At 32.6% G+C, this 24793-nt stretch overlaps 1 protein-coding gene across 1 annotated transcript; it reads left to right on the top strand.

Moving 5' to 3' along the window:
* Nucleotides 1-1751: 1751 nt before the first annotated feature.
* Nucleotides 1752-22920, top strand: LOC143064798 (oxidoreductase NAD-binding domain-containing protein 1-like). The gene is made up of 7 exons (XM_076237913.1): nt 1752-1900; nt 11578-11647; nt 12479-12585; nt 13336-13477; nt 20700-20951; nt 21974-22061; nt 22663-22920. The coding sequence occupies exons 1-7, from the start codon at nt 1818-1820 to the stop codon at nt 22845-22847; spliced, it is 927 nt and encodes a 308-aa protein (XP_076094028.1). The 5' UTR covers nt 1752-1817; the 3' UTR covers nt 22848-22920.
* Nucleotides 22921-24793: the final 1873 nt, after the last annotated feature.

Here is a 24793-nt window from a genome sequence, read left to right as displayed (position 1 = left end):
TCTTTGAAGGATCGACTTCAACTTTGATGTCAAGGAAGATTCTAACATTGCATACAGAGATATAATAAAAATTATTCAAAAAACTAATTGTAAGTGTTATAAAACTTGACCTGACCAACGTCGACTCTGCCCTGACTAATGTTCAGACCTGATTGATGTAGAAATTGTTAATAACTTTTTTGTTATTGAAAGAATTGACTTAATTAAAGTCCCTTACCAAGGATATTCAAAATAAGAATTTATGAAAAAAAAAATATTTGTAAATTTTTGAAATGTTAGAAAACTTGACCTGACCAAATTGATCTTTATCATGATGAATCAATGTCCTGACCGTTATAAAATTGCATTGCCAATAAAAAAAATTCTTATTAAAAGGGATATAACCACACAGTTTTATATCAATGAGAAAAGTATGTGATTAGAGATGCTGTAGATACTAAGTAAATGCACCTTTTCTACATTTAATATGAGAGGATTATAAAGATGTACAGAATGCAATTAAGTCCACAGACAGTGACATGAATAATTAAAATTTAATCACACCTACATTAATTAAAATTAACACAAATTGGAGTGTTTACTTACCTATATTTTACTTATTTATTTCACTCATTTTTTGTTGTTAAGTTAATGAGGGATTAAACATGTCAAATAACATGAATAAGGACAGGAAATGGGCTTCTTTTGATTTCAATATATTGTTTTTACAAGCATTCAAAGTAGAATTATGTTAGAATCACACAGAAATATAAAAACTTATAATAAACATAATTTTATTATGTCACTGTCTTTTGGCTTTCTTATACTCATATATTACGAATAATAAAAAGTGCATCAAAGTTCTTTCTGAACTATGTTTAAAAAAAAAAAGGAAATATCAATATAATTTAAAGAATTAAGTCTATTCTGTCTTTAGAGAGTTAAAGTTTTTGGTCAAGGTAGTTTTTGATGAAGTTGAAGTCCAATCAACTTCAAACTTAGTACACATGTTCCCTATGATATGATCTTTCTAATTTTAATGCCAGATTAGAGTTTTTATCCCAATGTCACGGTCCACTGAACATAGAAAATGAAAGTGCGAGTGGGGCATTCGTGTTCTGAGGACACATTCTCGTTTTTCAATGATAAAAAGTTATTAAAATTTTCTGCATCGGTCATGACATTAGTCAGAGCAGAGTCGACGTTGGTCAGGTCAAGTTTTTAACTCTTTAAATTATTTTTTTTTAAATCGTTTTCTTGTATCTATATATTTAGTATTATAATCTTCATTGACATCAAATTTGAAATCGGTCCTTTTAAGAATAAAAAAAGTTATAGGCATTTTACATCGGTCAGGACATTAGTCATGGGAAAGACGTAGTTGGTCAGGTCAAGTTTTCTAACTCTTGAAAATATTTTTTTCTTTTTTTTTTCTTATATTTTTGTATTAAATGTTTTTATCTTCCTTGGTATCGAATTTGAAGTCTATCCTGTCAATAATAAAACATTTTTTAGCTGTTTCATATCAGTCAGGACATTAGTAGTTTCAAAGTCAAGTTGGTCAGGTCAAGTTTTCTAACTCTTATGAATATTTTTTATTTTTTTTAAATTTTATTTATTAAATATAAGTTCTTATCTTGCTTGATTCCAAATTTCAAGTAAGTCCATCCAATAATAAAAAAGTATTTAGTGTTTTCATTTCTGTCAGGACACTGTCAGGACATTGTCAGGACATTGTCAGGACATTAGTGTAACCCGATTCCGAGGTAAATAAATAGACGAAACTTCCGGTGTTACGAAATCATGAACCCGAAATCGTCTGCTATTCAAATGTGGTCATGACCGGTTGCAAACTTATCAGAGTCCTCCCATCCTGTCTATCCTTTGTCCTGAAAAGAAAGAAAGTATTGCATATAAACAGGTTGGTCAGTTTGTACTGTACGTCCGTCGTATCACTTTAAAGAATAAATATTTTCCTACAAATAAAAGGTCATTAAAAAGTTTTATAATACTTGAATTTTAATAATTAATAATAATTTCATAATTAAAATATGAACGATTGATGAGATATTGATCAATATACAAATGTAAACATTAAATAATGGGTGGAAGTGAATATAGAGAAATTTAAGTTCTAAGAAATTCCCAGCAAATGGTAATGACAATGAAAGAATAACAATAAGAAGGAAGTGTAAAATCAAATATGAAGAACTTTAGGCCAGGATTTTTTAATTTATTGGTTTACGGATCCGCCGACCCGATTTTGCTGATTTCCAGAATAAAAATAAAATTCACTTTTCACGCTTTTTTATTCCCGCCGACCTTAACAAATGCATTATCCCTGAAAAATAATTAAAATATTTTTTTTCCTGAAATGAAATGCATTAATCACTAACAAAATTGACAACACTTTCTGGTGTGAAAAAAAACCCTTCCAGTTTACGTTTCTAAATATAGACAAATCAATTATAACTGACCTTGAAATGTCGTTTGCGCAAATAATTTTGCGGAACGAAACTTGTGTTTAAAACCAATTACACAATAAGTTCGTTTACCTTATTTGTCATCAGTCCGTAAGATGCATCATCTCATAGAAATAGACTTGTCCAAATGTGGACAGGGTGAAGGCATCAAATTAAAGAACTGAATATAAATCATTAGGAATTTTCTTGTTTTTATAGGTAATAAAAAAAATGTCGTTCATTTGGATAAAAAAACGGGAATGCAAGACAACAGATTAACCCGATATAGTTTTTCCAGTGGACGATTCTATTAGGTTTTTGACACGTTTGTTGAAACTTATTTTCGTACGACGTTTATGCATTTTTTCTTTATCAGTTTTCGTGCTTGAAGATCATTATTTACCAAGTTTTCTGGAATTGATTAAGAGCTACACGAATCTATTTTTCTTGTTTCTGAAATGATGATTTAATTTCGTCTTTGTCCGTGCATCCCCCTTTTTTTACTGTAAATTACTAGACAATGTCATGCATAGTTTATAACAGCTGAGCAATAATATTTCATCGAACTAAAATTTTAGAAATGATGATAAAATAGCATAACAAACATATTGCTAGAAAGGTGAAATATATATTGATTTTGCATATTTTTTTGTCTTCAAAGATGATTTTTTTCTTTTTTTTTCCCGACCGACCGACCCGACTTTTTCATGGGGAAAATCCGTAAACCAACAAATTAAAAAACCGTGGCCTTACTATACATGTATGTATTTTGTCAGAGAAAAAGGCAATAATAAATAAATAATGTCCATTGCCATGACATATTGTCTCCTATGTGGACAGCATTTTACAGCAACAGTTATGAAATATGGTCCATCTGCAGAACAAATTTTCGTAGTGAATGTTATTAAATTGTGTCCTCCAAGGAAAATAAAACTGAACAGCATCTGTTACTTATTGGAGTTTGAAATTATGCATGTATATATAATTATATTAAAAAATATAAATATGAAGATAATGATGGTATGAGTGCCAATGAGACAACTTTTATGTCAAAGTAACAATTATTTCAAGTTTGTAATTAAAGTTTAAATGCGTCCAGTAATAACAAGGCAATGGATATCATTTTATACTTTAATCATACCAAAAAATGCCCTGGCGGACACAATGTCCTGTGAAAAAAATGTCCAACTGGACAATATTATGGTAGTGAATATTGTCCATGTTGATGGACACCTTTTCTTACCTGAGGACATGTTTTCATAGGATATTGTGTCCAGGACACATTTAAATAAGTAAATATTGTCAAAATGTGTCCAGTGGACATTTTTTCATGGAGGACATTATTAAATCCTACACCTGAACCTTTACAGACACAGGCCGTTTTACTATCCTGTTGATGGACACCTTTTCTTGTGTGAGTTCGTGGTCTAGTGGTTAAGACCGATGGCTACAGTGCTGAAGGTCCCGAGTTCGATTCTCACTCGGGGTGCTAAAAATATCAGTACATCAGAAGGGTAATTTTCACCCTCTCACACACATCTCTGGTACCCACACCGGAGTTTAAACTAGAATGGGTACTTTGGGGGCCTCGGTTGGTCAAAGTTGTCCCCTACTTTGACCAGGAGATCAATCTTCTGATATCTCTCTGGTTTGTCTGTTTCCACCGAGTGGCCCGGTGGTTCTCTCCGAGTACTTCGGCTTCCTCCACCATAATAACAGACTTCCCGGTGTCCTACACGCTCCCTTGGGCGGTGTTGGGTGGGGATTGTTCTGGTGGTGGGATAATATTGTAAAGGACACATCTCCATTAATCCTTAGGGAGTGTACATGGATCCGCTGTACCCTTGCAGTCAATCAAGGGGTGCGTCTACATTGGCGGAATCTCGAGTACATACATACATATCCACACCCGTAAGTAAGTCAGTAAGTAAAACTTTATTTGGATTCGGCATATTGACAAACAATACAAACATAAGCTCTAATGAGCTTTTCACCGAATATAAAAACATATTCAATAACAAATAAAACAAATATGAAAAATCATCTGTTGAAGCCAACACATTGAACATTTTTGTAAGCTACCTTGTGATTTTTCGTACGGGTGTGGATAGTAAACCACATATTGACAGAAACAAGTGCCTGTGGTATGTTCCCAAAAAAAGTTCTCGCCCATTCATGTTCACCCCCTTCACTTTCGCATACAGGTCACTACACTTTTACACTACCCAACATGTCCGCGCCCAATTTTTATTGGTTTTGTGTTTAACAGTTCTGCCAACTTTTAATGAAGCAAATGCGTGAGATTTGGCCAAATTTGAAAAGATCAAAGAGACAAAAACAATAGATCAAAAGAAAATACCGCCAAAAAAGCATGAACATGCGTGAGTCTCACGCCTAATGCGTTAGACTTGGCAGCCCTGGTTTAATACTTTCGTAATGGAGTTTTGGTAAGTGTATTGCTATGAATATATTTTTATGCCCCTGCAGTAGCGGAGGAGGCATTAAGTTTAACCTGCGAACAGTATACATGTATCTAACATATATATATGTTCCTGGTTTTACCCTTGTCCGTCTGTACCTATGTACGTCCCATATTTAGTTTCTGTTCTCTAGCTTGAGTTTGCCGCAACCAAATGTTATGAAACTTATACACAATGTTTATTACCACAAAATACAGAACGAATTTGAATTTTGGTAGTGTCTCTCTAACCGTTCTAGAGTTATGCCCCTTTATAAATTGAAAAATTACAAAATTTTTAGCTTTTCTTTAAGTTAAGTTTGCCTCAACCAAATGACTTAATGTTATGAAATTTATACAAAATGCTTATTACCACAAAACACAGATCAAGTTTGAATTTTGGTGGAGTCACTTTAACCATTCTAGAGAAATGCCCCTTTTGAAATGGATGAATAGCAAAATTTTAGTTTCCGTTCTCTAACTTAAGTTTGTCTCATCCAAATGTTATGAAACTTATACACAATGCTTATAACCACCAAATGCAGATCAAGTTTGAATTTTGATGGTGTCACTTTAAACGTTCTACTCAAGTTCTAGAGTTATCCCTTTATGAATGGAAAAATTGCAAATTTTTTAGTTTCTGTTCTCTTACTTAAGTTCGCCTCAATCAAATATTGTGAAACTTATATATGTTACAGGCATTTTCTAAATTTAGGCATTTTGTAAAATACCTTCATTTTAATTGCAACCGTCTGTCCTTTATTCAGGCCAATCCCTTACAGAACTATAAACTCATATGGATAATAACCAATTTGTTCTTGTCTAAAAAAAGCATGACATATTTGCCACTGAAAGCAAACAAAAAGCAATTAGTCAATAAAAAAAAAGTTCTCTGCTTCCTAAGTTTCATTTTAATTTACTATTTTAAAATTTCTATTGTAAATTTTGTTCTATTGACAAAACAATTTGTCCTTCTGCCATTTGGACAAAATAATCACAAATTCATACTTGTATCTGAAATACAGAATGAGTATGTACTTAATGTAGTTTCACAAAAAAATTACACATCATATGATATACAACCCTTCCCAGCTGGTTTTTATACGCCCGTCAAAATAATTACCCCGTCAAAATAATTTTGACAGCGTATTATGGTATACAAATTTATGTCCTGCGTCCCTACGTCTGTCTGTCCGGTGTAAACATGTCACACTGTAACTTGAGAACGACATATCCAAATTTCATTAAACTTAATATAGTTGTTTCTTATGATGATCAAATGATCTGTATAATTTTTGGTGAAAATAAAATTAACCCTTTTTGAGTAACGGCACTTTGTAACTAAAACATGGGCGTTTTTTTTTCACATGTCGCACCGTATCTCAAAAACGATTTTTGGTTATTGCTCAAAACTTTACACATTTCTTAGTTATATTAATCTTAAGATCTGTATACTTTTTGGTGATGATTCAAAATTTCATTTTTTGGGTTATTGAGTATTTTGTAAAAAAGGGGGAGGGTTTTTATACGCCTGTCAAAATTTTGACGGGACGTATTATGGTATACAAATGTCCGGTGTCCGTCTGTCTGTCTGTCCGTCTGTCCGGTGTAAACATGTCGCACCGTAACTTGAGAACGACTTATCCAAATTTCATGAAACTTAATATAGTTGTTTCTTATGATGGTCAAATGATCTGTATACTTTTTGGTGAAAATAAGATTTAAACTTTATGAGTTACGACACTTTACAACTAAAACAGGGGTGTTTTTTTTTCACATGTCGCACTGTATCTCAAAAACGATTCTTGATTATGAACAGATATATCATGTTATGGAGGGGTATTTGCGAAAAATACCAGTCAAGGGACTGTGAAATTTCCCGAGCCGCCAGGCGAGGGAAATTCTGTCCCAAGACTGGTATTTTTCGCAAATACCCCTCCATAACATGATATATCTGTTTAATTACACCGAATAGATTTGGATTGAAACTCTCTGTACATGTGCAGATAAATACTATCAAGCTGCAATTCATAAACATGTTTATGCATAATTTAGGGTATAAGTGGATATTATCATAGAACCGCGGGAATTATACATGTTCTAATACGCGTTAGCTCGCTTTCATTATGTAACGTCATATCCGAAATCTTTTGGCGGGAAGCTGCTCGCGAGGGTAAAAAAAGGAATATCCAAAATGGCAAATACCATGGTATTTGAGGCAAATTCACCGGCAGTGGTGAAAAACAGGCAAATTCGTTTGAAATGAGGAAAACATATTAGAATATGCGAAAAATACACTGGCTATCAACCAATCAAAAGCTTGCTTTCTTATATAAGGTGTAATTATGACTTAAAACTTTAAACACTTCTTAGTTATATTATTCTCAATATCTGTATACATTTTGGTGATGAGTATTTTGTAAAAAAGGGGGAGGGTTTTTTTTTTACATGTTGCGCCATATCTCAAAAACTATGTATGATTATTGGTTAAAACTTTACACATGTCTTTTTTATATTAATCTAAAGATCTGTATACTTTTTGGTGATGATTCAAAATTTCATTTTTGAGTTATTAGTATTTTGTAAAAAAGGGGGAGAGTTTTTTTACATGTTGTGCCTTATCTCAGTCAAAAACGATTATTGGTTTAAACTTTACACACTTCTTTGTTCTATTAATCTAAAGATCTGTATACTTTTTGGTGATTATTCAAAATTTTATTTTTGAGTTATTAAGTATTTTGTAAAACAGGGGAGGGTTTTTTACATGTTGCGCCGTATCTCAAAAATAATTTATAATTATTGCTTAAAACTTTACACACTTCTTTGTTATATTAATCTAAAGATCTGTATACTTTTTGGTTTTGATTCAAAATTTTATTTTGGTAATATTTAGTTTTTTGTAAAAAAAAACAGAGTTGGGGGTTTCACATGTCTCTAAAACAATATATGGTTATTGCTTAAAACTTTCTCAGAAACTATTTATGATTATTGCATAAGACTTCCACATAAGACGTCGGGCGTATCATGTGCTCATGGCGCAGCTGTTTATTTTACATGTCGCACCGTATCTCAAAAACAATTTATGATTATTGCTTAAAACTTTACACACTTCTTTGTTATATTAATCTATAGATCTGTATACTTTTTGGTGATAATTCAAAATTTTATTTATGATTATTGCTTAAAACATTACACACTTCTTTGTTATATTAATCTAAAGATCTGTTTACTTTTTGATTCAAAATTTTATTTTAGTGATATTTACTTTTTTTGTAAAAAAAAAAAGGAGAAGGGGGGGGGGTTTAACATGTCCCTCGTACTTATACCACAGAACTCAGACCAAGTACAAATTTGGGTAGGGTTACTTTTATTGTTCTTGAGTTATGTCCCTTTATAATGTTGTATGCAAGCGGGGGCATCATTTGTGTCCACACATTCTCCATTTATTATTGTAAATCTGTAATTTATAAAGTGTCTCTGGTCAGTATTTAGGCCACGGTTTTTTAATTTGTTGGTTTACGGATTTTCCCCATGAAAAAGTCGGGTCGGTCGGTCGGGAAAAAAAAGAAAAAAAAACATCTTTGAAGACAGAAAAATATGCAAAATCAATATATATATCACCTTTCTAACAATATGTTTGTTATGCCATTTTATCATCATTTCTTAAATTTTAGTTCAATGAAATATTATTGCTCAGCTGTTATAAACATCGCATGACATTGTCTAATAATTTACAGTAAAAAAAAAAGGAGGGTGCACGGACAAAGATGAAATTAAATCGTCATTTCAGAAATAAGAAAAATAGATTCGCGTAGCTCTTAATCAATTCCAGAAAACTTGGTGAATAATGATCTTCAAGCACGAAAACTGATAAAGAAAAAAAATGTAAAAACGTCGTACGAAAATAAGTTTCAACACACGTGTCAAAAACCTAATAGACTCGTCCATTGGAAAAACGAGATTATCGGGTCAATCTGTTGTCTCGCATTCCCGTTTTTTATCCAAATGGACGATAATTTTTTTATTATCTATGAAACAAGAAAATTCCAAATGATTTGTTAATATTCAATACTTCAACTTGATGCCTTCAACCTATCCACATTTGGACAAGTCTATTTCTATGAGATGGTGCATCTTACGGACTGATGACAAATAAGGGAAACGAACTTATTGTGTAATTGGTTTTAAACACAAGTTTCGTTCCGCAAAATTATTTGTGCAAACGACATTTCAAGGTCAGTTATTATGATAATTGATTTGTCTATATTTAAAAACGTAAACTGGAAGTTTTATTTTTTCACAACAGCAAGTGTTATCAATTTTGTTAGTGATTAATGCATTTCATTTCATAAAAAAAAATTATTTTAATTATTTTCAGGGATAATGCATTTCTTAGGGTCGGCTGGAATAAAAAAGCATGAAAAGTCAATTTTATTTTTATTCTGGAAATCGGCAAAATCGGGTCGGCGGATCCGTAAACCAACAAATTAAAAAATCCTGGCCTTATGAAATCGAGATTGGAAATGGGGAATATGTCAAAGTGACACCAACCCACCCAAAGATCAGACAACAGCAGAAGGCCATGAATGGGTCTTCAACACAGTGAGAAAATCCCGCACCCAGAGTTAGTCTTCAGCTGGCCCCTAAGGAAATTGTGTAATAGCTCAGTGGACGTCACACCGGTGTCGAATTTGAGCTTTCTAGCGTACTGGCCAGCCGGACCAGTGGACTGAAAATCTACTGGTTTCGGCTCCAAATCTACTGGTCCTGAAAAAATGACATTCATTTGACAAACACTAAATTATATAAATGATACAGGTTTACTTTTATATTCATGCTTTCTTTTACATTTTCAAGATTGTCAAAAATATTATTTTTTTTGTCCTTTCAAAAATTTCCACATTTTGTGTTGTTGTGAAAGACGCTCACCCGAGAGATTAATTAGGGTCCCGCCAAAGGCGGTCCCCTATAGTGATCAGTCTGTCCGTCCGTCTGTCCGTCCGTCCGTCCATCTGTCCGTCCGTCCGTCCATCCGTCCGTCCGTCCGTAACACTGTGTCCGCTCCATATCTAGAGAACCATTATGATTTCATACTTTATACTTTACATGTTTATTAACCACCACCAGAGGGCGTGTCATGATGTATGTACAACTTCCTAGGTCAAAGGTCAAGGTCAAAAAAATTTGGTTTCAGTTGACAACCCTGTGTCCTGTGGTGAAGATCGTGTCCGCTCTATATCTTGAGAACCGTTATGATTTCAAAGTTTATACTTGACATGTATATGAACCAACACCAGAGGGTTTGTCATAATTTATGAACGACTGCCTAGGGCAAAGTTCAAGGTCAAAAACTTTGGTTTCAGTTGACAACCCCATGTCCTATGGTAAAGATTGTGTCCGCTCTATATCTTGAGAACCGTTATCATTTCAAAGTTTATACTTGACATGTATATAAACCAACACCAAAGGGTGTGTCATAATTTATGTGCAACTTCCTAGGTCAAAGGTCAAGGTCAAAAACTTTGGTTTCAGTTGACAACCCCATGTCCTATGGTAAAGATCGTGTCCGCTCTATATCTTGAGAACCTTTATCATTTCAAAGTTTATACTTGACATGTTTATAAACCAACACCAAAGGGTGTGTCATAATTTATTTACAACTTCATAGGTCAAAGGTCAAGGTCAAAAACTTTGATTTCAGTTGACAAACCCATGTCCTATGGTAAAGATACAATTTTTTAATGCACATTATTCACAGCGGGGCCCACAAAGATGGCTCCCATCTCAATGATATCTAGTTAACTTTATCAATTACCGTGTAATTTATTTCTTTTAACGACAAATTTCTACTGGTCCGCCAGACCACCAGCTGACAAAATCTACTGGTCTCAGACCACCGGACCAGTGCTAATTTTGACCCCTGCGTCACACTTAACTCCAAAATTATAAAAAATGAACTTAAATTAAAAAAACATACTTGACTTACAAAGGCCAGAGGTAAAAAAATGGGGTTGAACATGTTTTGTGATATTTTAACCCTCCCCTATACCTCTAGCTAATGTAGAATTAAGAAACACATAGCAATATGCACAGTAAAGCTCAGTATAAAAGAAGTCCGAGTCGGATGTCAAAATAGGTAACAAAAGAAACTAAGCAAAATGACAATGAATCATGATCCATTTATTAACGAAGGACTACTAGCAGTTACTCACATGTCAGCTCCAGACCTCATTTAAACTGATTCAAAGATTATGTCTTCATCATATGAAAATCAAGTACAATCCCTCCCATTAGGGGTTTAGTATCATACCATCATAAAATATATACAAGAAGAACATAACCTGTATCATGCCAACAACTGGTTTTAGAATAAACATGTTTATTTCCGATGCAAAGACCCTATGCGTGAATCAATATTAATACCAAAATATTCAATCCTTAATGAACTGACAACAGTATCGTAACTATAACCATTCTGAATAAGTCTGTTCAAAAGTTTGGTTAACTATTAAGGTGAATGCCGATATTTTTGTGCTTTGTAAAGAATATTACCATAAAATATTGGATGGGAAATACCTTAACTATTTAAGCCGTTTATTAACATTCAATAGATTATTTGAAAAGGCCCAATCAAATGAGCAAAAAACATAATTATTATTCACTGATATTTTTTTCCAGAAATTTTGGAAGAAAAATGACAGATGGGAGCAATCATTTGGAGAGAACTGCAGAAAGTGGAAGAAATAATGTAACTTCTGTTCTATAATCAATCAAATGCAGTCTTCACACTTGACCACAATTCCTACAGCATTGGATTGTGAAATTGCTTTCAGACTTGTGAAATTCCTTTCTTCAAGCCAACAGAATCCAACTAAAATTTTCAAAAAATTTGTGCTTCAGGCTTGTGGACTCAAAAGTTAATCCTGAAATGACAAGGCAGATTTTATAGGCATCTTTTGTGTATAACTTAGTGTTCTCTTATCAGCATATATATTTTCATTTGGAATTTGACATTTTGTGCTCATTAGTTCTTAATGATGACTGTAAAATTATAATATATATAAAATATATAATGCACTTAAAGTAATGCTGCAACCAATTTATATTATATGTATTATATTTTCATGCATTTGCTTAAATTAAAGAACTGCAATAAATTTCCATTTAATGATCCTTTAATGGCACAAAAAGAAGTATAGTTTTATTTTATTCTTGTCATACTCTTGTTTGTAGTTTCTATTTTTTATCAGATTTTTATGCATTGAATTTCAAGATAAAAAATGAGATGTGACATAATACATTACATTTTAACACACACCAACCATAAATACCAGAATATAATATTTCAATCTACAAATTACTGCATGGCATTCAACAGAAAGCAGAATCCCGTTACAATATTTGAAAAATTAAAATGCCAAGAGAGACAACAAATTTAAAAATGGATGTAATTGTGTTTTTTCCAGTTTTTGATAATAAAGTAATACATTTGAAAAAAACTGTAATAGATTACAAACAGCATATAATTTGTAGACCATTGATTGAAGATTAGTCTGAAAATTATTATTGTTCTTTGCAGATAACCTCCTTGGCAACAGTCATAGGATTAAGACAGGAGTCAACGACAGTAAAAAGTCTGAGGTTAAAAATCCATGATGAAAGGCTAACTTTCAAGGCAGGACAGTGGTAAGGTTAAAAATGAAGTAAAAGAGACCATTGGTTTACATTTCTGAGACAGCAACCAATAAACAATAAATACAGAAATGACACAAAGAAGGAAACAGGCAAGATGAAGATTAGACAAGTGTCTTTATCACACCATTGGAATTTGGTTTATATGGGAATGATATATTATTTTAACTCTTTTGGCTTTTGATAATTGCATGAAATATCAAATTTCAATTTGTTTTGCATTGACTGTGGATTTTATAGTTGATTCCTTTATACATGTATTATATATTATAGTTAATTCCTTTATACATCTTAAAAACTATACATAGACTCAATAATGACAAAACCAAAGCAGTAAAGCTTAGATCATCATCAATGAACCACTTTCGATTTTTATTTCATTTTACTTTTTCTACCCTATAAACAAGTATTCCCCATTCCAAAATGGCATAGCATTGTTGGTTCGACTTATGATTTGACTATCTATTTTTGGTATCTTGTTCATTAAGCTGAGAACTGATGAAAAATTTATGTATTTTTTACCTCTATTACGTTCTGTGGATTCAGTTGGTATCAATTTTCATTGATTTATACGTTTAGACGAACCCTGAATTTAAATATCTAATGAAGTTTATACAATGTATATGCTATATATGCTTACTTAACTTCAAAATCCATATAACTTGTGTACGGTACATTTATATGTGAGCAGAAAATCATTTGTTAATGATGAAATCAGATGCACAATTTTTATTTGGACTACAGGGTTGATATGTTTATGCCTGAAGTTGACATTGTTGGTGGTTTTTCTATGTATTCATCACCAGAACAGTTACAGAGAGAGGGCACTATTGATTTAGCTGTAAAGTACAGTACACATCCACCAGCATTATGGGTACATTCAAAGGTAATCACAAACTTCCAATTCAACATTGTATCTTGCAGAGAAACAAACCTTGTCACAATGTTTTGCACTTATAAGTGTATTTATTTATATTAGAAAAGCAGCTGATTGTTGCAAATGTTTAATAGATTTTTGGAGTGTGGTAGGAACAGTGTGATTCCACATTTTAACATGATCTGAATGCAGTCTTTATTGGCCCCTAATTCCTATTTCTATTTATTGTTTTGATGAATATATGCGATTAGCTGTAAGTTGATTTTTAAACACTCATCAACAAAGAAAGTTTCACGGTCTGAGAGTCTGTATATTTCTATACGACTGCAAACATTTTTTTAGCGATGGTATATTGGTATCACTTCGTCATCGTTGTTGTTGCCGTCATTGTTGTTGCCGTCGTCATCGTCAGAAGACATTTTGGTTTTCACACAATAACTTTAGGATAAGTAAATAGAAATCTATGAAATTTAAACACAAGGTTTATGACCACAAAAGGAAGGTTGGGATTGATTTGGGAGGTTTGGTCCGAAAAGTTTTTGAATTAGGGGCCAAATAATGGCCCAAATAAGCATTTTTCTTGGTTTTTCGCACAATAACTTTAGTATAAGTAAATATAAAATTAACCAAATTTAAACACAAGGTTTATGACCACCAAAGGAAGGTTGGGATTGATTTTTGGGAGTATTGGTCCAAACAGTTTAGGAATTAGGGGGCCAAAAGAGTCCAAAATTAAACTGTTTTTGATTTCATCAAAAATTGAATTATTGGAGTTCTTTGATATATGCCGAATCTAACTGTGTATTTAGATTCTTAATTTTTGGTCCTGTTTTCAAATTAGTCTACATTAAGGTCCAAAGGATCCAAAATTAAACTTCGTTTGATTTATCAAAAAATGAATTCTTGGGGTTCTTTGATATGCTGAATCTGAACATGTACTTAGATTTTTGATTACCGGGTATGGGCCTAGTTTTTAAGTTGGTCAGAATTGGGGTCCAAATTAAACTTTCTTTGATTTCAACAAAAATTGAATATATGGGGTTCTTTGATATGCTAAATCTAACCATGTATTTAGATTTTTGATGTTTGAGCCCCGTTACCAAATTGGTCCACATTGAGGTCTAAAGGGTCCAAAATTGAACTTTGTATGATTGCATCTAAAATCTGATTCTTGTGGTTCTTTAATATGCTGAGTCTAACCATGTATTTAGATTTTGAATATTGGACCATAAATTAAAAAAATTCAAGTTCTTAGACCACATTCATTCTGTGGCAGAAACCTTTGCTGTGTCAACTATTTAATCCATACTTGCTTACTGTTCAGGGTTCGACCTCTGTGGTCGTATCAAGCTGTGCCCTGTGGAGCATTTTATTTTTTTATTTTCTCATTTTTATACAACCGCAAAAATTAAAAAAATTTTGGTCGTTTATTGGTATCACGTTGGTGTCGTCGTCTGCTTCGTCGTCGTCGTCGTTCGAATACTTTTAGTTTTCGCACTCTAACTTTAGTAAAAGTGAATAGAAATCTATGAAATTTTGACACAAGGTTTATGACCACAAAAGGAAGGTTGGGATTGATTTTGGGAGTTTTGGTCCCAACATTTTAGGAATTAGGGGCCAAAAAGGGCCCAAATAAGCCTTTTCTTGGTTTTCGCTCTATAATTTTAGTTTAAGTTAATAGAAATCTATGAAATTTTGACACAAGGTTTATGACCACAAAAGGAAGATTGGGATTGATTTTGGGAGTTTTGGTTCCAACAGTGTAGGAATAAGGGGCCAAAAAAGGGCCCAAATAAGCATTATTCTTGGTTTTCGCACAATAACTTTAGTTTAAGTAAATAGAAATCAATGAAATTTAAACACAAGGTTTATGACCACAAAAGGAAGGTTGGTATTGATTTTGGGAGTTGAGGTCCGAACAGTTTAGGAATTAGGGGCCAAAAAGGGGCCCAAATGAGCATTTTTCTTGGTTTTTGCACCATAACTTTGGTATAAGTATATAGAAATTTATGAAATTTAAACACAAGGTTTATGACCATAAAAGGAAGGTTGGGATTGATTTTTGGGAGTTTTTGTCCCAACAGTTTAGGAATAAGGGGCCCAAAGGGTCCAAAATTAAACTTAGTTTAATTTCATCAAAAATTGAATAATTGGGGTTCTTTGATATGCCGAATCTAACTGTGTATGTAGATTCTTAAGTTTTGCTCCCATTTTCAAATTGGTCTACATTAAGGTCCAAAGGGTCCAAAATTAAACTTAGTTTGATTTTGACAAAAATTGAATCCTTGGGCTTCTTTGATATGCTGAATCTAAAAATGTACTTAGATTTTTATACGACCGCAAAATTTGAAAAAATTTTCGTCGTATATTGCTATCACGTTGGCGTCGTCGTCTGCGTCGTCGGCGGCGGCGTCGTCGTTGTCGTCGTCGTCGTCCGAATACTTTTAGTTTTCGCACTCTAACTTTAGTAAAAGTGAATAGAAATCTATGAAATTTTAACATAAGGTTTATGACCACAAAAGGAAGGTTGGGATTGATTTTGGGAGTTTTGGTCCCAAAAGTTTAGGAATGAGGGGCCAAAAAGGGCCCAAATAAGCATTTTCTTGGTTTTCGCACTATAACTTTAGTTTAAGTAAATAGAAATCTATGAAATTTTGACACAAGGTTTATGACCACAAAAGAAAGGTTGGGATTGATTTTGGGAGTTTTGGTTCCAACAGTTTAAGAATTAGGGGCCAAAAAAGGGCCAAAATAAGCATTATTCTTGGTTTTCGCACAATAACTTTAGTATAAGTAAATAGAAATCAATAAAATTTAAACACAAGGTCTATGACCACAAAAGGAAGACTTGGATTGATTTTGGGAGTTGAGGTCCAAACAGTTTAGGAATAAGGGCCAAAAAGGGGCCCAAATAAGCATTTTTCTTGGTTTTCGCACCATAACTTTAGTATAAGTAAATAGAAATCTATGAAATTTAAACACAAGGTTTATAACCATAAAAGGAAGGTTGGGATTGATTTTGGGAGTTTTGGTCCCAACAGTTTAGGAATAAGGGGCCCAAAGGGTTCAACATTAAACTTTGTTTGATTTAATCAAAAATTGAATAATTGGGGTTCTTTGATATGCTGAATCTAACTGTGTATGTAGATTCTTAATTTTTGGTCCCGTTTTCAAAGTGGTCTACATTAAGGTCCAAAGGGTCCAAAATGAAACTTAGTTTGATTTTAACAAAAATTGAATCCTTGGGGTTCTTTGATATGCTGAATCTAAAAATGTACTTAGATTTTTAATTATTGGCCCAGTTTTCAAGTTGGTCCAAATCGGGGTCCAGAATTAAACTTTGTTTGATTTCATCAAAAATTGAATAATTGGGGTTCTTTGATATGCCAAATCTAACTGTGTATGTAGATTCTTAATTTTTGGTCCCGTTTTCAAATTGGTCTACATTAAAGTCCAAAGGGTCCAAAATTAATCTAAGTTTGATTTTAACAAAAATTTAATTCTTGGGCTTCTTTGATATGCTGAATCTAAACATGTACTTTGATTTTTTATTATGGGCCCAGTTTTCAAGTTGGTCCAAATCAGGATCCAAAATTATTATATTAAGTATTGTGCAATAGCAAGAAATTTTCAATTGCACAGTATTCAGCAATAGCAAGAAATCTTCAATTGCACAGTATTGTGCAATAGCAAGAAATTTTCCATTGCACAGTATTGCGCAATAGCAAGAAATCTTCAATTGCACAGTATTGTGCAATAGCAAGTATTTTCAATTGCACAGTATTGCGCAATAGCAAGAAATATCTAATTGCACAATATTGTGCAATAGCAAGAAATTTTTTAATTGGAGTTATCTTTCTTTGTCCAGAATAGTAGTTGAATCAGCTTAAATCATTGTTTTATACAATATACAATGTATATTCACTTTTACTACCAACTGATAAATTAAAACAATCTTTACCATTCAGTGATAAGCACTTTTTTTACATTTTAATATTTTATGATGTATTTAAATGAGTAGTTATTGTTGCAAACTCCATTAGAAATTTGAATTGAGATCAGTTTTGGAATAAGGGAAAGGGGGATGTGAAAAATATATTCAACAGCATAGTGAATTGCTCAAAGGCAAAACAAAATTTTAAGTTCATTAGAACACATTCATTCTGTGTCAGAAACCTATGCTGTGTCAACTATTTAATCACAATCCAAATTTAGAGTTGAATCCAGCTTGAATGTTGTGTCCATACTTGCCCCAACCGTTCAGGGTTCAACCTCTGCGGTCGTATAAAGCTGCGCCCTGCGGAGCATCTGGTTGATTATTGGCCCAGTTTTCAAGTTGGTCCAAATCAGAAACCAAAATTATTATATTAAGTATTGTGCAATAGCAAGAAATTTTCAATTGCACAGTACTCAGCAATAGCAAGAAATCTTCAATTCCACAATATTGTGCAATAGCAAGAAATTTTCAATTGCACAGTATTGCGCAATAGCAAGAAATCTTCAATTGCACAGTATTGTGCAATAGCAAGTATTTTTAATTGGACAGTATTGCGCAATAGCAAGAAATATCTAATTGCACAATATTGTGCAATAGCAAGAAATATCAATTGGAGTTATCTTTCTTTGTCCAGAATAGTAGTTGAATCAACTTAAATCATTGTTTTATACAATATACAATGTATATTCACTTTTACTACCAACTGATAAATTAAAACAATCTTTACCATTCAGTGATAACAAGCACTTTTTTTACATTTTAATATTTTATGATGTATTTATAAATGAGTAGTTATTGTTGCAAACTCCATTAGAAATTTGAATTGAGATTGGTTTTGGAATAAAGGAAAGTGGGATGTGAAAAAAAAATTGAGGGGGAGGGGGGGGGTCAATTTTTCTCATTTCAGATTTCATAAATAAAAAGAAAATTTCTTCGAACATTTTTTTGAGAGGATTAATATTCAACAGCATAGTGAATTGCTCAAAGGCAAAACAAAAACTTTAAGTTCATTAGACCACATTCATTCTGTGTCAGAAACCTATGCTGTGTCAACTATTTAATCACAATCCAAATTTAGAGCTGAATCCAGCTTGAATGTTGTGTCCATACTTGCCCCAACCGTTCAGGGTTCAACCTCTGCGGTCGTATAAAGCTGCGCCCTGAGGAGCATCTGGTTCAGTTCTGAGTTATGGGACGTTAATCTAAAAAAACTAACCATCTTTACTTTGACTTGATTGTAAGTGTTGCTCACCACGTATTGCAGTTTATTAAAAATTCTGACAATATTGCAGTTTGTTTAATCAAACCAAACTATTTGATAAAACAGATTGCAATTTGGTCAGGATTTTGAATAAACTGCAATTGATCTCTGTGTGGCAGGTATCATTTGTCCTTGAACTATTTTTCATGGTTTCATTTGTCAATGTTTAGTTTTGTTCTCTTCTCAGATACTCATAGTACTAGGTCAACTTTATTTGGTGCATGGAATGACTATAAGTTTCATATGTGTGTCTGGTACAGTTCATCTAACCTTTACAACCTCATTTTCATGGTTCATTGGACAATGTTAAGTTTTCCTTGTAAAGTCTGTTTCTTAGATACTATAAGCAATAGGTTAAATATAGTTGGTGCAAGGAATCATTGATTGAAAGGCATACATGTCTGTCTGTCTTGTATCATCTGACCTTGAACTAAATTCATGGTTCATCAGTCAATGTTAAGTTTTCACAGTTTGGTTTGTTTCTTTGATACTTTAAGCAAAGAGTTAGCTGTATTTGGTGTATGAACTGATAGTGAACATGTATGTCTGTTAGGGTTTATCTGACTGTGACCTTAAAAATATTGTCATTGATCATTGATAATGTTGTTTATGTGATACTTTTTAAGACTTTGAACACTAAATCAATCATGGTCAGAAAAGCAGGCAAGGCATGTCAATGTGTGCACACTTGTTTTACTTTAATTGTTAAAATAGGGAAATACATATTGTACAAATACTCCAGAATGTCTTGAACTTATAAACTATAATTTCTACAAGATTATTAAGAATGGGTCTGTAGATTTTCGCTTATGGGATCATAGTCATCATACTACCTAAATTTTGCAGCTCCCTTAACGAAATTGAGTATTTTAACATACTGGTATTCAGTTATTATTTAGTAACATGGACTTTCTAAATATCAATTTTTCTTCAATTACTTGCCAATATTTTATAATGATTGATTGTGACAGGAAAATCACTTTTTAACCGGATTTTTTGTGACAAAAATGTCGGTTATTGATTTGGGGATGTACGGCGGGCGGCCGGGGGGCCGGGCGTCCGGGCGGCCGGGCGTCCGGCAATCAAATGTTGTCCGTGCATTAACTCATGAACCGTTCAACCAAAGCTTTTAAAATTGTAATATGTTGTTACTGACTGACTAAATGAAGGTCAAGTTCAATAATGGCGATTTTGACTTTTACCATTCAGGAGTTATGGTTCTTGAAAGATTGAAAAATGGAGTTTCCAGTCGTGTCCGTGCATTTACGCATGAACTGTTCTACCAAAGCTTCCCAAATTTTAATATGTTGTTACTGATGACAAAATGGAGGTCAAGTTCAATAATGACGATTTTGACTTTTACCGTTCAGGAGTTATGGTTCTTGAAAGATTGAAAAATGGAGTTTCCAGTCGTGTCTGGGCATTTACGCATGAACTGTTCTACCAAAGCTTCCCAAATTTTAATATGTTGTTACTGATGACAAAATGGAGGTCAAGTTCAATAATGACGATTTTGACTTTTACCGTCAGGAGTAATATGGTTCTTGAAAGATTGAAAAATGGATTTTCCAGTGGTGTCCGTGCATTTTCTCATGAACCATTCAACCAAAGCTTTTGAAATTTTTATATGTTGTTACTGATGACAAAATAGAGGTCAAGTTCAATAATGACGATTTTGACTTTTACTGTTCAGGAGTTATGGTTCTTGAAAGATCGTAAAATGGCATTTCCATTCACCTTGTTGCATTTACTCATGAACCATTAAATCTAAGCTTTTCAAATTTTAATATGTTGATACTGATGACAAAATGGAGGTCAAATTTGATATTGACCATTTTCACTTTCACCATTCATCAGTAATGGTTCTTGTGATATTGCCAGGACACAAATAAATGTTAATAAATCCGGTTTGCTGTCGTTGTGACAGCCTCTTGTTGTGCATTAGTTTATATTCTACTTTATACTGATTTCAGTGTAATGAAGGTACCAAAGTATATTTAAGAGTTGGTGGAGATATTTACTATGACCCTAGTGTGTCAGAGCCACTCCATGATCTCTTGCTGATAGCTGGTGGCATTGGCATCAACCCTCTATTAAGTATATTGTACCATGTCAGAGATTTAATAACCTTAAAGGAAAAAGGAAACCTTGAAGGCGACAAATTAATACCACAGAAAGTTTTATTGTTGTACAGTGCAGCTAAACAAGAGGAACTAATTTGTAAGGTATAGTATGTAATAGATTGAATTGTGTGGATTAATTCACCCTTTCATTAAAATATATGAAATATGATTGTTTATACTTGTATAGAAATATTGCATAGTAGAAGATGCTTTGGTTTAGCCTTTTTCTATTATGATTAACAAGATTTGTATTCAAACTTTAAAATCACTTTTAGAAAATGTAGAAAATGATTTCATCAGACATGGGCACTTTTTGTTAGGAAGACAAGGACATTTTTGACAATTGAAGAACTGAGAACAATCAAACCAAACCTTGGTGATAAAAACCTTAGTAATTAGTCTCAGAAATTAAACATAGACTAAGAATTAAATATATATAAATTTGAGAATGGAAATGGGGAATGTGTCAAAGAGACAACAACCCGACCAAAGAGCAGACAACAGATGAAGGCCACCAATGGGTCTTCGATGTAGCGAGAAACTCCCATACATTGAGGCTTGCTTAAGCTGGCCCCTAAACAAAAATGTATACTAGTTCAGTGATAAAAGACGTCATACTTAACTCCGAAACATAAACAAGAAACTTAATTCAAAATCATACAAGACTAACAAAGGCCAGAGGCACCTGACTTGGGACAGGTACAAAAATGTTGCGGGGTTAAACATGTTTTTGAGATCTCAACCCTCCCCCTATCATCTAGCCAATGTAGAAAAAAACAAACGCACAACAATATGCACAGTAAAACTCAGTTCAAAAGAAGTCTGAGTCTGATCTCTGAATAGTTATACTTGTAAAAATAGTTATTTCTGTGACTGTATCATACAATCCTTTACGATAAATATTTTGGTTATTTGCAAGCATATCCATCATCATTTCTCGATATCCCAATAGCATGAGTTTGAATCCCGATGATGCACGAACAAAAATTTGCCAACTGTAGTGAAAATTACAATACTATATTTTACTTAGTATAAATGCACAGTACTTTTGGGAGGTCAAATTTTGATTAAGTCTTCAGTTGTTATAGAACATTTGATAATTTTTCTTTCCCTATTTATTGTAGAATGAGATAGAAAAGATAGTATCTGCAAATGGACAGATCAAATGTAATTTTTATGTGACTCAGGCAGAATCTAGTAATGGTTTGAAGGGTAAGTTTTACCTGCAGAATTTTGAACTTGTTTTTTAAACATATACAGATGGTTAAGACATCATAAATTACTATTTAGTTCATTAAACTTGATGTCAGTTATTTTACTTCACTATTACAAGTCAGCCAATACATGTACATTATTTTAATGAAAACACCTGAATTTTGTACACAAAATGTATTTACATCTACCAATAGAACTAGTAGTTAGATGACTTTTATCAATTATTTCCACTTTTGCTGTATGTTTGCCAAAATCTGTAATTTTGACTCTGCAATATGATATACAAATAAAAGAGCTTATTTCCTTACTGTAAAATGAGATTGAATATAGGTATTTACATCTAACTAGTGTAAATTCAGAAATTAATGCATGCATTTATTATTGCAATATTGTCATATTAGACTAAAATTTGATTTTAATATTTGCGATATTCAGAAAAATTCTGTTACAATCATATAAAAAATTTCAAAATTTGTATTGCGATTATAACCCTGTGATAAAAACATCACAATAATTTCTAAATTTACAGTATATGCACCACGGTAATGTATTTTTGTAGGTGATAATGCTTAAAAATTTACTCTGAAAATATTTTCAGCTGGAAGAATTTGTGAAGAAGATATAAAAGAATCATTTAATTGGCTGAATACACATCAGACAAAAACTTATATATGTGGACCACCACCAATGATAACAGACATGGAAAAACTTTTGATAGAGCAAGGATTAGACAAAAAAACGATACTATATGAACAATGGTGGACTTCTGCTGAAACATCATAAATGTCAATTTATATACATGATTTTTGCTTTTACATACTAGTAATATATGAATAAATAATTAAGTTTCGAATAATTTTTGAGGCCAATGAGATACCCAAGTTAGTCATGTTCTTGAACTTACAGCAAATGCTGAGGCTTCATTAAGATATTTTCAATATTTTATATGATTTCAGTAGTCATATTTATAGGCCATGTAATGATTGATGTATAACATGTATAATGGTATACTGTTGTCCATCTGTCAAACTAAATGTTAGTTGGTCTGCTTGTATGAATGATTCAAGGAAAATCATCTGACCAGTTTATTCATACTTGGTGGAATGTTTTGGATGGCTAATTTGAGTTGTGATTTTTTATGCCCTCAAATTTTACCCTTGTCCTTCAGTATGTCTGTCCATCTGTCTGTCTGTCTGTTTCTTTATTAGTTTTCATTTGCTAACTTTAGTTTGCCTCAACCAGATGTTATGGAACTCATACACAATGCTTGTTACCACAAAACACAGATCAAGTTTGAAATTTGGTGGTGTCTCTATTACCATTCTAGAGGTATGCCCCTTGACACATGAAAACATTGCTGAGGTTTTCGTTTTCATTCTCTAACTTGAGTTTCCCTTGACCAAATGTTATGAGTATTTTTATATAGTGATTTATTACCAGAAAACACAGATTATGATTGAATTTTGGTGGGATAACTTTTTTCATTCTATAGTTGCCTTTACAAATGTAAAAAATGCTGAATATTTCGTTTTCGTTCTCTTACTTAAGTTTGCCTAAACCAAATGTTATGAAACTTATACACAATGCTTATTACCACAAAACTCAAATCAGATACGAACTTGAGTAACTTCACTTTTACCTTTCATGATATTTGCAGGTGAGGGCATCATCTGTGTCCCATGGACAAATTCCCTATTTATTTTATTATGCTTTAAGGGTTAATGTGTTGTGACTCTTAATTTATAAAACATAGTTCATTTTCTGGTTTCTGGGTGACTTAGAAAGTACCACTGATCTAAATAGATTGATATTTAATTGAAATACTGCTGACCACAAAATATAGGTTATGTTTATTTTTGGCTGATTTTGAATGAAGAGTTCTGAAGATGTGGTCCTTTTTTTCCTAAAAAATAGTTAGTTTTGGTGTTCCCAGATATAAAAGAGTGAACAGTTGAACCAAATTGAATGAAATTTTACCTTGTACCAGTCACATTTTTTAAAAAGCTTTTTTAATATTTTATTGATTGAGGATTTGTTTTTTTTTATTTTACCACCTGGAATTAAGTAATTAGTAGTACATGTATCTCATACAAGAGAGCAAATAAGAAAAAGAATTGTCCTTAATGCTTTCTTTCTGATTTGATAGATTCACTGATAAAGGGTTATAACCATACTGTTGAATAAATGAGCAGTATTTTTAGTTAACACCAATGATGCTGCTCAGAAACACAGCCACAGATATTAGTGTAGGATTACATGATCAGATATATTTTCAGTAGGATTTATAGTATGTTGAGCTTTTTTATGTAAATGTAAACATTCTTTGAAAAGGTATTATCGTTTTGCTTGTTCATATTTTTTGTTATTTTCTATTTTCTGAACATTTTAATGCTATTTTCCATAGAACTATTTAAAGGGGTTAGATTTCATGGAGGACACTTGTCTGTTCCAGATCAGGAGTCGTGATTTTGGTTAGCTTTTAAAATTTACTGTGGATTCTTTTATATTTTAACAGTTAAATTCTTGTGGATTGAAGAAAGTTTGTTTTTTTGTTTGATTTATGTGATTTCCCTAGTTTTTACATGGTCTATCTTTATGAGCTTTCATGTATTTGACGGCCTCTTCTGAATATATTTACAACTTTTCTAGACTCTTGGTGATTTTTGCAACAAACCAAGTTCTTATCCTATTATGAGTACCAGTAGATAATATGGAGCAGTTATCTTTCT

Source organism: Mytilus galloprovincialis, chromosome 2, assembly GCF_965363235.1.
Source record: "Mytilus galloprovincialis chromosome 2, xbMytGall1.hap1.1, whole genome shotgun sequence".
Lineage (NCBI taxonomy): Eukaryota > Metazoa > Mollusca > Bivalvia > Mytilida > Mytilidae > Mytilus > Mytilus galloprovincialis.
This window is presented reverse-complemented; position numbering and strand designations above follow the sequence as displayed.